This window comes from Acanthaster planci, linkage group LG18 (genome assembly GCF_054643075.1).
Source record: "Acanthaster planci isolate LZ-2023a linkage group LG18, COTS_SCS, whole genome shotgun sequence".
Classification (NCBI taxonomy): Eukaryota; Metazoa; Echinodermata; class Asteroidea; order Valvatida; family Acanthasteridae; genus Acanthaster; species Acanthaster planci.
The window spans coordinates 6,201,417-6,217,543 of record NC_141794.1 but is presented as its reverse complement, the minus strand read 5'-3'; the positions used below and the strand labels follow the sequence as shown (position 1 = coordinate 6,217,543).

The window sequence follows — 16,127 nt, the reverse complement described above, 5'->3', positions numbered from 1 at the left end:
TCCCAAAGAAAGAGTCAAAAATGTAAAAAAAGCCGAATGGAACACTATGCTGACAAACAGACTCAATGTTGGGGTTATGTATGTACTGTACTTGGCATCGTGCATCTCATGGAAGGTTATGCTCTACTTTTTTTTGCACAATCTGGTCACCGTTCTGAACATTTAAACTGTACGTACTAACCTGTAACTATCATACGGTCATGGTTTGAGCGGGCAATCCCGTAGCCATAATGCCCTTGGATATGGGCATACTTCCCTTCCATTCGGTGGCTCGGCGGACTGGGCCCCAGGTAGACAGAGTGGCCTTTGCTGGGTGCATGGGGGCTGGTGGGGGCCGGGCTCCGCTTGTGAGCAGGCAGAGGGGGCAGCCTCCGACTGGCGGTCTGCTTGCTAGGACCTGACATCCTCTGCCTGTTCATTGGTGCTGACTGCTGATACATGCGACCATCACAGAGACTTCAAAATAACACTGCAAGGAGGACAAAATTATGAGACAGCTTAACTGGAAAGGCTCCAGATTTCAGACACTTTTTATCTACATGTAGTTTTGGAGGAAGTTTTCGGCTACCAATGTGACTACTGCAGAAACCTCTAAACAAAGGCTACTCTGAAAATGTTTAAAACAATGGTTTCAAGAAATTTTTGAACGATTTCTTTTTTTTTTGCTCTAAGAAGTAACAAATAAATACTACATGTAAATACACATGTACCAGTATGTAACGTAAAACGCAGTTATCCAGTTATGCTACATGTACATGTATATACATGTGTAAAGCCACATCCGTTCACATAATTACACTTACAAGCAAAATGAGAAGCTATCGATAATTACACTCCGTCTTTCCTTTCAATGAACTTCTGCTGAACATGTACTACATGAACATGTACTACTAATCCATGGATATGTACATGTATGTCCATGCACGCTGTACATGTAGATTTTGCTATTGGCACCTGACATGCCAGATATCGCACCTGAACATAACTGATGGTTATCAGCAAACCTGTGATCAGCACTTATGATGGACCAGCTAACTAACTCCTGCAAGCATGACCAGTTAGCACAGGAGTGACATACATTACATGTACATGTACTCCTGTACACGTGTGTTGTCCACACTAATGGGAGGGGGAGACTCGTGGGTTGAGTTCCAACTGGGTCATTTTGTGAATTTTTGCAAGTGTGATCATTGGGGATAACATACAGTAGTCAAGTGCACATGTATGTACCAGTCCATTATATACACTACTGGTACGCGTGGGTAATTCCAGAAATTAAGGGTCCAAAAGTGTGACGCGTTTGTGTCCCTGTTACCATGGTTACATCTGACCTTTGTTATTTGGCATGGAAATATCATCGGAATTGATTTCAAACTATTACTATTTGTTTGGCAGGTAATTTGCATTATTCATCACTCCTGGAAATTAGAACATGTGTTCTGAACTTACAAAATCATATGTCAGATGTGACAGGGACACGAAAAAAATAGACATCTAATTTCTGGAATTAGCCATGTACATGCACATCGTACAACCAATACATGTAGATGGAAAAAAGCTTGAAAAACATGTTTCTACAACGTCTGCTTCAATTACTGTCTTTCTGATGGTCATTGCATTAACTACATACAATACATATCACCAGTACATAACAAAATATTACAGAATTCTTGAATATAAACACTCTGAAAGTCGGATTTCACTGCGGAACTCATTCAAGGTATGTCTATGTATTTTCAAATTTACTACTGCACATACTAGTACGTGTTTATCTACGTGTACACACAATGCTCCTTATAGGTGTACCATACATACCTGTATAATAACAGCGTGTTGATGCTTTGAGAGCCGTGGTCTGGATGAAAACCAACTATGACCTTTATTCCAGCACAGTTCCTTTCTTAGTATGGCACGTTACCCATTACAATCACCAATGAATGCTACTGAAGATACCGGTACACTCCGTCTCTCCTAAGTCAAGATCAAGTCCCTTGCAAATGACTTAAAGCCATTGTCCAAACAACATTCTATTGCTCCAAGCCTACACGCTACTTGCGTGTCCACACAATGAGAAAAGAAGCTTCAGCGGGGTCTAAATGGGAGATCCTGCACAAGTAGGGACATCACCGACTCAACCAACGCAAGGTCTGTCAGTGATGAGGACCATGCACCTGGCAGTGATCTCCTTTATGAAAACGGGCGGGGGAACAGCATCCCATGACATTTTCTCCAATATCATTGCAAAGTATTTTTTCTATGACTAGCCTGGGGGACTTTTGCTAGTAATGTCTTACAATTTTGACACAAATTTGGTGATAATCTAACCTACTTTTCTTGCAAAATGTCAATTTTCTGAGACATGACAGCCGAAAGGTCATTTTTCCCACTGACTTGCTCATTGCTTGAGGGCCAACACGTGTGAGGCCATAAATTATAACCCTGACGACAAAACCCTTCAGTCCAAATTGAAATGAAACTGCACAGAGACACTCATAATGAGTGTCTTATCTTCATGCAGAGATTAGGTATCTGATCACGGCCATGAAATGGTCTGAACACAGTCCTTGATCTAAGGTTTGAAAGAGCCCAGCATTTTACAACTTTATGAAATTTATGAAATTAATGGTCAGCATAGAAAAAATCCATTGAAGAAATCCTGATTAAGAATCAGAAGTCTGCATGGAACTTTTGATTGGTTACAGCGCACACATACACACACTTTCAATTAATTTGTAATACACTGTGTATACAAAACTAAATTAACATACAGGAAATTAGTACCTGTACATGTACATGTATACATGTACCATTTTCCAGTTCTGATTTATTTAGGGATCTATGTAATAATGCAATTACTGCAACCCTCAAGAAAGGACTTTTATTTTCAATTAACCTTCCTTAAAATCTTTGTTTTGCTATTTTGTTTTGTTTTGCTAAGGCATTTTATGACCTTGTGATTTTTATGCTAATGTACATGTACGAGTAAGTTTCCATATTCATGAACATACCTGTGATGTCATCCCAGGGACAAAACCTTGATGTTTTGTTGACTGTACATAAAAGCTGCTCATTTTTTGTATTTCAATGTCCTAAATTTACTTTCCTTTGGTTATTACTGTACATTAAGACCAGCAATTAGCCAACGAGCTAGTGTCTCAGAAATGTTTATCAAAAGCCAATTTACAAGTTGAAAAACATCATCATCCCATTGGAGGCACATGCCCCCTGTATGTCCATTCACCCCTCCCCTTCACTCAGAACTTAGAGGAGGGAAAAACTGGAGATACTTGTAGTTTGCCTTGGTCAGTGTTTCAACAGTGAAACCAAAATGTGCACCTCAGTTAAGCCACTGATCTAGAGTTCACTACAAAGAAAGTAGTGCCAACTTCATACTTTGGAACCAAAATGGCTGTTCATTCCGTGTTCAGCATGCAGCTACTGTATTGTGTACTAATTGTCTACACGTCCACTGACGCATAATCCACCATTTTGGGTCCAATGATTGCGGCACTCATGTCACAACTCTCTCTATATAGAGCCCTGCACTGATCGCAGCTACATGTACATGTACAATAGATCAGTTGTCCAGAAAAGTTTGGCTTACATGTATAATGTACTTCAAACACTGTATCTGAAAATTTACACTTTCAATTCACTTTACCCCAGAAGGATGTCAACTACTCTACATGTATGTATGAAGTTTCTACACATGAGTTTGAAAACTATGTGCATAAAGTGTATCTAAGCCCCTTAAACATATAGTACATTTGTACAATGTACAGTCCAAGCTATTTTTTTTTCAAACTAACCAGATGTGCAGAGTCCGCAGTGCATGGTTCATTCCCCAATTGTCTCAAGGGCTGATCAACTCTGCCTAATTACCAGTAAGCCCTACCACTCTGACAAGATGAATCGACTTTAATGAATAACTGCAAATTTATATACCAATCACTGGTAATTCTAATTTAGAAAATTCTGACAGAATTTCTTGATCATGCCTCTGGAAAGCTTACCAGAATTTTAAACAGGGTAAGTACCTGAACCACGTACAATGGATATATATGTATATCATGTACAATGCATTCGTGGTGTTTATGAAGATAGTGCATACAAGTACACTGTACATACATGTACAAGTACTGACTACTGTACAAAGATGTTTATAAAATGGTTTTTTTTGTCATTGGTATAGAGGGGTATTCAGCACAAGAGTCCACTGGATTGAGAAAGGTAAGTCTGGAAAATTCAAGCTTGCAGGAAGGCTCAAATAACTAAGAAACAAGACAAAAAGCCTATTGAGAAATGATATTGAAAATGTGTACTTTATAATCATAAATAATTTCAAAGTTTTGCCCCCTCCCCCCAAAAAACACTTTGGTTCTACATGAGTCCTTGTTTACAGCAAACACAATCTATCACCAGGATTTATTTTTAGTGCAAAATGACATTATGAAAGTTCAAACAGCAATAGTGTTCCTAAAGACAGTTCTCCCCCCCTTCCCATTTACTGTGTAAATTTATGATTACTTAGGTACACTGTAGGCCTAAAGATACATTATTTACTGTAACTATGCAAGCTGCACTGTTAATCAGAAACACCTTTGGCATTTACATTTGTTAATGCCAAAGGTTACCTAGCCGTACATGTACAGAATTTAAAAAGCTTCTGGTTACATTCTTAGGACTGTGCCGAAGGATGATTTTTTCTAATTTGAATATTTGAAAGCAAAATTTATGAAAAGGGCAAATTTTCTTTTGTAATAAATGAGACAAATTGCACTGTGGAGACTTGTTTCAAGCAGATTCAAATGAAAAGTGTCAGAAATCTTACGACGATTTAAAAAGTAAATTATTCAATAAACACTTTGAAAGGAATACAAATTTTCAACAGGGCAAGAAGTCTTGTTGATCTCTTAACTCTTGCTAAATTGTGGCAGCAGATACTCTTAGATGTGAGAAGCTATCATACTCATCATAATGTACAATTGTGTGTTATTGCAACTGATTTTGTATAATACATGAAGTTTGTTCATCAACAGTCTGCCCGCCGGTGCGACTGAATATTCAGATATATTCAAATTGAAGATCGAATAGTGAATTATTCGAATTGACTCAGCCCTATTAATTCTGTACAAGTACAATGCATGTCTACTGTAAGTACTAGAGGCAGAAACTGGCACATTTTAGATTAAGTACATGTACTGTATAAATGTATGTACATGCAAAACATGTGAAACATGTACATACATGTACATGTACATGTACGTACATACACATGTACATAAAGCTTCTACACATTTTCAATTTGAATCAAATTAAGTCTTGTGAAAGGTTCAATCTAAGACGGGTAAGTACACATGCAGAAAAGCTTGAAGCATTAGATTACACTGCATATATCTACTAATTTACAGGGTCCATCAACCTCTAGCATATGTCAATTTACCAATTTGGACCCCGCATGTTCCATCAGCCTGAGTTGGGTTCATCATAACTTTGTCAAATTGATTCCTTTCTCCTCAGGAATCTTCGCCAATGCTGTCAGTGTGCACACAAAAGAATGATGAATGTGAGCAGTGCCACCTTGGCTATACGGGCGTTTATGTAGATTGATCGGTTGCCAGGTTACTGACTGTGTTCAGCAAGCACAAGGTCCCATCACACGTTTTGCAAACAAACTACAGTTTACATTGGGCTAGGAGTCAGTCTATGTACATGAACGTAGAGATGGCACATGAGCTGAAATTGTATTGTAATAACAAAATTTTGAAGGAAAAAAAAGGATGAGCACACCCTGCAAATTTTCAGGGATAGCCTACATGGTGTTACACAAAGTACCTTTAAAAGTATGTATACAATATGTGTACATGTACAGTAAGTACAGGTGTACATGTGCAGGTACCAGTACTGTACATGTATGTCAGCATGTGACTCTCCTGACAAATCCTGTACATGGAGCTCACAGTACAGTGTACCGGTGGTAACTTTTGATTATTGTCCTCTTTTTGTAGACCAAAAAGCCCCAATTGTCACGCTGTCACATACATCGTGTGCTTTGAAAAATAATTTGATTTTCATTATTTTCTACATACCGACCAATCCATCCCTTCCCGGTGTTTTTCAAGACAGCCTAAAAATGAATCAAAACTTTAGCGATTTTCACAATATTAAAGGGCCTCTAAAAAGGGTGATTCATCAAGGCTGGCTCCTGGGGTGAACGTGAAAGGCAAAATCAAAATGACATCACAAAATATCTGCAGCGAAACTCATAAGTTGGAATTCCTTCATTTTTTGCAAGTCTGGAGCACAAATACATACCAACACTCGGCATTTAATCTGACGTCCAAATTTTGCTTTACCGTCCACTGTCAAAAAACAGGTATAAATCATCCTTTAAATTGGCAATTCACACATTGCACACGTAAATGTACATTTAAATCCTATAATATCACAGCAGACTGATTTTATCAGAGGATTCACGGTCTGCAATTGGCAGACACCGCACGGTGGACACCATTGGATTGGGTGTCAGAAAAACATTGTATTTGTACCAGTAGGTTTACATGTATGTTCCTATGCCTCTGGCAATTCAATCGTTTTCCACGCAACAGTTACCCTGTCCATCAAGGCAGAATCGTGCACTCAGCCAAACTCCAAACTGTTAGCAGAATAATTTCATTTACATGTACTTTATACCGTGTTTCCTGCTGTATGTGGGACTTAAAGATGATGCATAAGAAAGCCTAACATTTCATGGTTTGCAAGTGTCAATTTTATCAGCGGAGCCGGTTGCCCTGAAGCCGGTGGAAATGCACAGTGTACATGGTATGTGGTGGTGGTGTTGCTTTGCCAATTTTCAAAGGTACCACTGTAATTACATGTACCACAGGAATAAAATCAATAAACAGTAGCAAAGTACATGTACATGTATAGCTTGATCACAGTTGTTTTAAGAACCTACTCAACAGCAATCTTTTGAGATTTTAAAGTATGCACATCAAGGTACCAATTAAGTTTTTCAAACTTGTCATGGCACCTCTTACCAAGCATGCCCAGATTATTTCTAACAAAACGCTTCTTTCATGGATCTGCCTTATGGTGACTACATGTACATGTAGAGACAACAACTGCACAGTCAAAAAAAAGGTTAGTTCTCTTGACACAAAAATGTGAAATAGAGAGAGGTTTCTATCATATCTACTGGGTAACATCACTTACGTATATGTACCGGTACAGTTAAACTTTTGGCACATTTTCCCAGATGGGCTTGGAAAAAGGAGCCATCCATAAGACACTTGTTTGTACAAGTATCTTTACATTTATACATACATGTAGTGTATGCACAAACTGGTGACTGCTTATATATCCCCCCCCCAAAGCATCAGCAGCGGTTCTGATTTACACATGTATACCCCTAATTGATGGCACTGCTACTGCAGGATGCATCATGTACATGTATGTAATGAATTGCATGTTAATTTACATCGTACAGTTATAAGCTGTTTCCTATAGTAAGAAAGTGCTGTACATTAAGCCCCCGCTCATTTAAATCAAAATCAGCATTCTGCATAAGTACATATTACCTGCCCCCTCACGCATAAGGTGTACGCACATTATCCCCGCCCTCCCCCTGCCCCATACATACACTGAATGTACTTTATGGACAGCACTAACGAATGACAGGGTTTCATTATATTACATGTAGCATACCATCACGTACCTGTACATGTAAGAACACACAATGTTAATGGCAGGGAGTTAATGGAAAACAGGACTTTCTGCTTCATGGAAGTACCCAATGCACCTGTCGACAAACATGTACTTTGTTTTAATGACATCCCTTAGACACCCCTGCATCAAATATAGATTTACATTTTTGAATAATTAGGTTAGAGCGTAATTATTTTTGTTACATATATAATTTGGGGTTGGGCAGCATGTACGTGTAGTAGTCGTGGATATTGGACGATGTGTACAGTGCCACACTGTATGAATATGTACGGTACATGATAAATGCTGCATTTTGTCAATTGCAATTGACTTACATGAGACTTTTTAATTTTAAAATAATTGGAATAGGAGAAAGTTGAACCTTATGACAATTGAAAGGGTTTAACTTTTAACAATAAAAGCTGAGATGTACACATGTAGTTTAATTTGTGCACAGTAATTGATATTTATCAATGTATAGGGTACACTTTATAGCCATTTGATGTGCATGTGCATGTAGAAGACAAGATTGCAATGTGACTTTCACCATGACTTACTTTCTCAAAAGAGGTACAGAAATGTACATTTGTGGCTGTACAAGTTTCCAGTACATGTATATTCCAGTAAATTGTCAAGTGCTTTTTCAGCTTCCATGTAATTTTATGAAAACACATCCTTGGTAAGTTAGTGTCACTGTGTTTCAAAGCAAGCTTACAAAATGGGACTTACAGGTAACCCGACATACTGACCATTGGTAAGTATGTCAACCTGAACTTGTACCATTGGTAATGATTCTGAATGAGGATAAACATGTACATGTATATGCAGTGCAAAAGAACTGAATGTTACGCCCAAAACACATTTCCTCCATAACATAAATCAAAACTTGATTCTGGTCCGATGTATCATTGTAAACAATATCAGGTGACACATGCTATGGCACACACTATGCTATAGTTGAGACCATCCCAACTATAGCGGTAGATTACTGGTGCTACCACACGTACCAGTTTATGTCATAGACCTACATGTACATGTACCCACTAGTACCATGCCCTTCCGTACCTACACGTATATGACTACAGTGTACTCATTTTGCTCCCCAAGAAATTTATTGAGGCAATGTCTGATTAAGAATGTACTGTTTAATGCCAATAAAATTTAACACCATGGTAAAACATTAAAAATCTAAAATGCCTACATGTACATGTACAGTACCTCACATTCCTTGAACACAACTTATCTGAACAATATGGTACACAAATTAAACATGTACAATGTGTGTGTACATAAGGTTTGTACTTAGCGGTAGCACAATGATATGGTGATGACTGGTCCCTAAACGCACCAGTGGTCAGGTGAAAGATACCACATCAGAACACTGTCCCAATTAAGGCTCCTTGTCCAAGTAGCCAACAAAACTGAAACTTCCAGGGCGGACACACAAATCACAGAGGACACTCCTTCAAGACTGCAATGTGCCAATGCATTACCAATTGCCCTGCTTTACACCGTGTATACTCCAACCATGACACCATAAACAGCAGCAGCATGAACTGTGGTACAGGTGTATACAGGCCTGTGCACTTATTGGTATGACAGTCAACTATTCAGGTTTCCTATTAAAATGGCAAACTAATTTGGACTCTACGCCCAGTGTTTACTAGCTGTTAGAGTAAAAAGCAGGACCATACAATGTACGGTACATGAACATCTACATGTGTGTGCAGTGCTAAGAAATGTGCCAAAAATTAACAAATTCCCGCAAAGACATAATATAAGGTAAATGGCAAAGATAAAATTCACACATTAATGCATAATTAAAGAAAATTAAACGAAAGAAAATGGCCCAACCTAACAACAGCAACTTGAATGTGCCTCTTCCCAAGATGTACGCGTGTACATGTAGTGTACATGTGCCTTACTGCCACAAAGATATTTCAGCTTGGATGTAATTGTATTTTTTTATATTTGCAATATTTATTAATACTGCGATATTCTTAAAAGTGGGGTATTAAAATGCTGTACCAATATGTCGATATTTACTGGGAACGCAAACTACGTGTCAGTGTGAAGGTTGTTGTCAACATGGCAAAATGCCACTTAACTTGAGAAAGTACTCTCATTCACCGATCCATTTACCAGTATTTTCAATAAATATTATTTATGCGATAGGATAACAAATAGCGAAGATTGAATTTGCTAATTTTTGGATGCAAGAATGATGCTGCACAAAAATATAAAAGGAAAACAGCTGAAAGACTTCCAGGGTTATGTCCACGATGAAACACACCCCAGTATAACATTGTTTAAAATAATAATAATAATAATTTATTCATTTATTAAGTGCAAATTTCATATAGATATGTTGAAATGCGGTGTACAATGAAGACATTAAGCATGGAAATATACAAGGGTGCCTCGGGCAGCCGCCAAATGACCCACATTCACCAACATCAGTAAAGGGGAGACAGTAAGAAGCAGTTACAGTTTTAGAGGTGGGAGGAAAACCCCAGAGGAATATTCTGGGTAGGGACTGAAAACCCAACCCACATGTGGACCGGGACGGGAATCGAACCCTGGACCACAGAGGTGGAAGGCAAGGAAAGAACTACCTTGCCAACTTGACTCCATTCAGACACTACTAGAATAAGCTATGCCAAAATCACAACAGCAGTGATAATATAGCTTCAAAGGCTTTTGGCTGATGGGTTGGTAGCTGCTCAAGTTTTACATATATGTATTCAAGTTGAGCTGGATGACCATCTTCGATGACATTATCTTAACCCTAACCCATCCAAGGGTTGCTGGCCCTAACCTTCCCCATTCATTCAAAGTTAAACACCCATATAGGACTTTGTGCACAGAGGCTGTTGGACACTGTTTTTCTGAGGTATGACAAACCCAATGCCAAAGCCAGCTGTTATGGGCCTACCAGACCTATCCCCACAGAATTAAACACTTTACTGTTTAATTCTGTGTGGTTGGGGAAGGTTAGGGTTAAGACGTCTTATCTCTCCGCTGTTCATGTGTACATGTAAGTGACAATGAAGACACGACACTGGATGTCTTGAACCGTGAAGAATGGACCGAAATCTGACAATACATGTATGGTGGTTTTCCTTTCTTTTAAAAGGGTTCTGCAAACATGCTGAACACATTAGCATTGAAATTCCATACTGAGTTTGCTGGTATTTCAGTTTCTACGGATCATCAGTCGGTATTTTCCAGTGGACAAAAAAATCTCAATTCGGTAACACCGAAATACAGTCCAAGCCCACGTGTACAATTTCAGCAAATCTTACGGGGGAAAAGTCATAAAAATAAGTGTGTCAGTCCTAAAAACTTAATTTGGGGAGTTAAAAAAGCTTTAATTTGAAGAAATTAAAATGTAATGTAATCAATGCTGAAAAATAACTACCATAAAGAATGTCTGCTAACCTCCCCCCGTTCTCACTTTAAGTGTTGGACACAATTCTGGATCGAAAAAAGAAGACTACTATTTATTCTCAAATTGCTGCCGAATGCAGGAGAGAATACAAATTTATATACAGTCTGGTACTTCAAATTTTTTCCTGATTTTTTTGGATACACTGACACTTGGTATCAGTGAAACACATTCACTTCTCCTGGCTGCCTGGGATTATCAAATAATAAGGAAATAAAATTGTGGGAGGGGGTTGTACAAGCCCCTACATGTACATGATGCACTAACAAAGGAAAAAAATTCTTCTACAAGTATATGGTTAATTCAGGAAATTAAGGGTCCAACAGTGTGACATTTTTGTGTCCCTGTGACATCTGACCTTTGTTATTTGACATGGAAATATTTCCGGCATCGATTTCAAACTATTACTATTTGTTTGGCAGGAAATTGCATTAATTTAGCACTCTTGGAAATTAGAAAATGTGTTCTGAACTTACAAAATCATATGTCAGATGTGACAGGGACATGAAAAAAATTGAACCCTAATTTCTGGAATTACCCATGTGTAAATATTGGTATTTGAACAAGTATCAACACTCCTGGTTCTCACTATATACATGTACATGTAGAGAACATTCATTTATTGCCATACTTGGCATGCTTGGTACATGTACAGTACTTCTTAGACTCTTTTTCATTTTGGGGAGAGGGTGACTGCCTTGCTCATCAAATTGTTTTTTTGTAATTATGTAACTGGTAAGAATCATGCACAAAATTTATAGACTTTAGTAGGATTCAAGCTCCCAAATAGATCAACCAATCACATAGATTATTGTGGTGTTAAATTCATTTATTAGCATTGGCAAGGAAGTAATAAGTACAGCAAGATCAAAGGAGTGCATTACGCTTCACTCGATGCACTGAGGGTACATGTACATTGTACAATGGGCGTTACAAACTCCAGGCAACAAGTTATGCGAGTGTGCCCAGTGCTTCATGTATAAAGCCTACCTCAAAGTGCCACGTGGACAAATTATACTACATGCACGGTGAATCTCTAAAAAGGGAAATCTCTGATGCCAATTTGACAGGATGACTTATTAATTGCATTTGACATTTGTTTAGCTTACATGTTTTAAAGTTAAACTTACACGAGACCGATCGCTAAGCCATCATGTGATCTTTGGCTCACAACAATCTGTGACTCCAATTTTTCCCAAATGCCTTGGTAAATGCATCGCAGTGGTCCATTTTCTGCATTTTGCAAATAACAGGGAAGCTAAACAAACGCATCAAATAAGACACAAGCTTTTCTAACAAAGTCTGAAATAACACATGAAAAATGTGAAAAATGATGTGGTTTATTATCCCGATCATTTGCGGTGTGGCGTCCAGTTAACAACTACATGTATTGAACATAAGTTTATAAAAAAAATACAAGTTCCAACTGACATAAACTTAAAAGTCTATTGGAATATTACATGTACATACATGTACCAGTACTTCATTGTCATGGTCAACAGCAAACAATTGTCCCAAGCTGCACAAATTGTTTGACGGAAAAAATACAAAATAAAATAGAGTCTTAATGCAAAGTTTGCGTCAAAAATATTGCAGAATATAGAAGTGTAAACAATCAGGCACACTGCTGTTGAAAAGCGGTGAAGGCTCTGAACTGCATGCAGAAGTTAAACGTTAACAGGGAATTTAATAGCTCTCACAAGAAATTTCTTTAAGTAGGCCTACATCACATGCGAAACAGACCTGACAAAATCATGCAAAACATGTAGTTGGTGCCAGTCTTTTACGTACAACTGTTGCCTGTGGTTCATGTATCCAGGCAAATTTTATCGCTGTGCACAATTTTCATAGCAATATCTTTGGTTGCGCACTTTCAAAGATTGGGCTCAACCATGTGCCTCCAAAAGGCTCCAACACGTCCAAAGATGAAGTCTCTCATTCAACATTCTTGCGTATCAATCCTATGATTATGAATGAAACTGCCAAAGCCCAAAGGAAATACCAAGATTTGAAAATGCATGCGCCTCCACGCAAATCGTACGCTTCCTGAAATGCCTTTGCCCTCACGTTAATCCGTTAATCATACTTAAGCCTAGGCCTATACACATACTGTAACCCTGGGCTCGTACATGTACCTGGGTTTTTAGCTGCAGTCAGTTAGGCTAGCGTTTTTATTCCTCCATGCGTAGCCTGGGGCCTACTGTAAATTTTACATTCACCCGTTCCTCAGTAGGCTTTCGTCCTGTAGCTTCATTAGCTTACATGTAGGAAGTGAGGGGTACGCACAACAATCACTTTTAACTCAAAAGCGCTTTTCCATGCATCCACGAGGCTTGAAACGTTAAACTTCACTGTCAAGTTTCATATCAATGCTTATTTCACATCCCAATCTAGCAGTCACTGTACTGAAGAGGGCCGGTGCCGGCTGCATGCTGCGAGCTGGCTGCAATTGAAAGTAAAGCGCCCTCTATTTGTCATAAATGGGCTTGAAATGGACCCGCCAGGACTTGAAATTAATTTTTAAAAAAGTGACTTTAACATACATGTAAAAAAAAAAACTTACTGCATTTTCCAGCCAACTAACCTACCGATAGCACTGAACATAATATCCAAAAGAGAGTTAAGCCTTTGGTGAGTGAGTTTAATATCTCAGAAGTTTAAGAACTACGACGTCGATAAAGATCATGGAAGTCAGTTCTGTCAGGTTCCATTGTCAACAATTATCGGCTAATCAGCAGTCGATATTACTCTCATCTTTCAAACATTAATCGAAAGGCCGTCGATAAAAGAAACCATGGAGGAATGAAGACACCAAGGTAAACATCCCGAACATGCATATAAATATACATATGAGTGTGCATGTATAGTTGAAAAGTTCATGCTTTAGGGGTGTAGCAAAACTATTTTAAAACTATTCAATTTCAGCATTCAACAGTTGAAGGCTTTTTGGCAAGAAATTGCTCAGAATTCGTCGCACAAAAACTTTCAGACTCGTGTAATGGGAAAAAATGGCGCACTATGGGGAACTCGCAAAACAACAAAAACTCTAACTAAACCAAGGATTTTTGAGGGAAAAGTTGCAGGAAACTTAATTAATCAGGACTCAGACACCAATATTTGACTTTAAAAAAGCAAAAGAAATAATTTGTTAATGAAAACGTACTAAAAAAATGCAAAACCCACAAAGAAGTTAAGGACTAACTAAAAGAACTTTGAAAGGATTAAAACCAAAACCAACACAGTGTGTAAAATGGACCTCATGAGTTTACACTCTTCAATCTATAAAAAACAAGAGAAGTAAAGAACATACATGTAAGAAAAACAAAAATTCTTGTGCAGGAACTACATGCTGGAAGTATGAGCAGAGATTAACGTCATAAAACTAAAATTGTGCACAGGCCCATGGGGCTCATTAAGTATTCAAATCCCCTGGCAAGTCCAAATAAACAATCAGCTACTGAAGAGAGGACAAACTGAGCAGGGCTTGTTCTTAGGAAAATGGATGGAAAAACTTATATATAACCAATATACTTACACCAAAAAGATTAAGAAAGGTATCTGAGAATATCAAAGAAATAGAGATCTAAAAGATGATATTTAAGCTTATAGTGTGTTTTCCAGGCATAAAAGCTAGACAAAATTAGGAAAACTTTAGTGATGCCGAAAACTAATACTCAGAAAGAAAATGGACAAATCTTGATAAAAAAGTTCACAAACTGCATAATATTGAGGAAAGAGGGAAAATCAACTTTACACACGAATACGAAAAGTTTAGAAACTCACCACTGGTGAGAATAAGGCTCAAGCAGAAAACCACACTCCAGTTAGGAGGAACAATACATGCATGTGAAGTTGACTAGTCTCATGAATACATGTATAAATTTATGGGGGAGCTGGGGCTTAAACAAATAAATGAGGGGGGCACACTACCTAAAAAAGTCAAGAACTCTTAACTAAAGCTAAACATTTTAAAGGGGAACTACTTCTATGTAAAAATGTGTATTTAATAACAATCATTTCTGGCTCTTCCACACTCGCTTGACATTCTGAGTAATAGATGTATTATCTTCTAAATTCTTGCGATAATTATCATTTTTTTGCAGGACAAACTCATTGGAAGAAAAAGACCTACAGCACATGTAAGTGAATATTAAACCTGTTTTGTAAGTTGGGTTTAAAACGTGTGTAAAATGTTATGAATTCACACATTGGCAAAGTGGCAGTTTGTTATAAGATGGAGATTTTAAGAGGAAAATCTGGATGCTAGTGTTTGGACAAAACAAAAATCAGGTCAAAAGTCAAATTTGCAGCGGACAATTTAACTAGACCCTGGCTATATACACGCTTGTGATTAAAACTTCAGATACGATGCAAGATTCTTCTTTAAGTTGTATTTATTCTAAAAACTTTTGTTCAAGTTTCAGTCTTTATAAAGCAACTGCATATGGTCTATAGGGACAATTTTGGGATGGCAGGCGATCAACATTTTCAGTGCGAAAATCAAATATTCTGTGTAGCCAAAGTTAATAGAAAACAACATGTGAAATTAAAAAAAAAGAAAAAAGAAAAAAGAATTTTACAGGCTAACAAAAGGAAATTCGGTGACAGGGCCTTACATATGTCCTTCAAAGGTGTGGCCTATGAATGATTGCTTTAATGTTGCAGGACATTATTTATCTGAAAAAATTTGTCTCCACAGTAAAATGAAGATACTGTGCACTTGAAATTCGTCACCCGATAACTGATCTTATTATTTGTAACACATAAAAGAAAAGTTTCCCAAACGAAAGCGGAATTATGACATATCGGTACCACCCAAACTTTTTTTCATTGTATTGAAACTTCACAAATAATCACAAGTTTGATAATGGACTGACAAATTCCATTTTTAACGTGCAATTCCACATTGATGAAGACAAACAGATGGAAATCAGTTGGTAATCATCAGACAAAACCAAGCTAACTCTTTCTT

At 37.8% G+C, this 16,127-nt stretch overlaps 1 protein-coding gene across 10 annotated transcripts in view; it reads right to left on the bottom strand.

Annotated features, from left to right (window-relative positions):
* The window catches only part of pde10a (phosphodiesterase 10A), a 60,384-nt gene extending 46,813 nt beyond the window's left edge, over positions 1–13,571 (bottom strand). For 5 of the 10 annotated variants that reach the window (XR_015428235.1, XM_022241332.2, XM_087148375.1 and 2 more), the window contains exons 1-2: positions 13,291–13,571; positions 182–469 (exon numbers count right to left, since the gene is read on the bottom strand). Coding sequence is in view for 9 of the 10 variants with exons in the window: in XM_022241332.2 (XP_022097024.2) it covers positions 182–440 (259 nt within the window). In the remaining variant the exon portion in view is untranslated. The other 5 variants (XM_087148378.1, XM_087148379.1, XM_087148377.1 and 2 more) reach the window with 5 other exon arrangements.
* Positions 13,572–16,127: the final 2,556 nt, after the last annotated feature.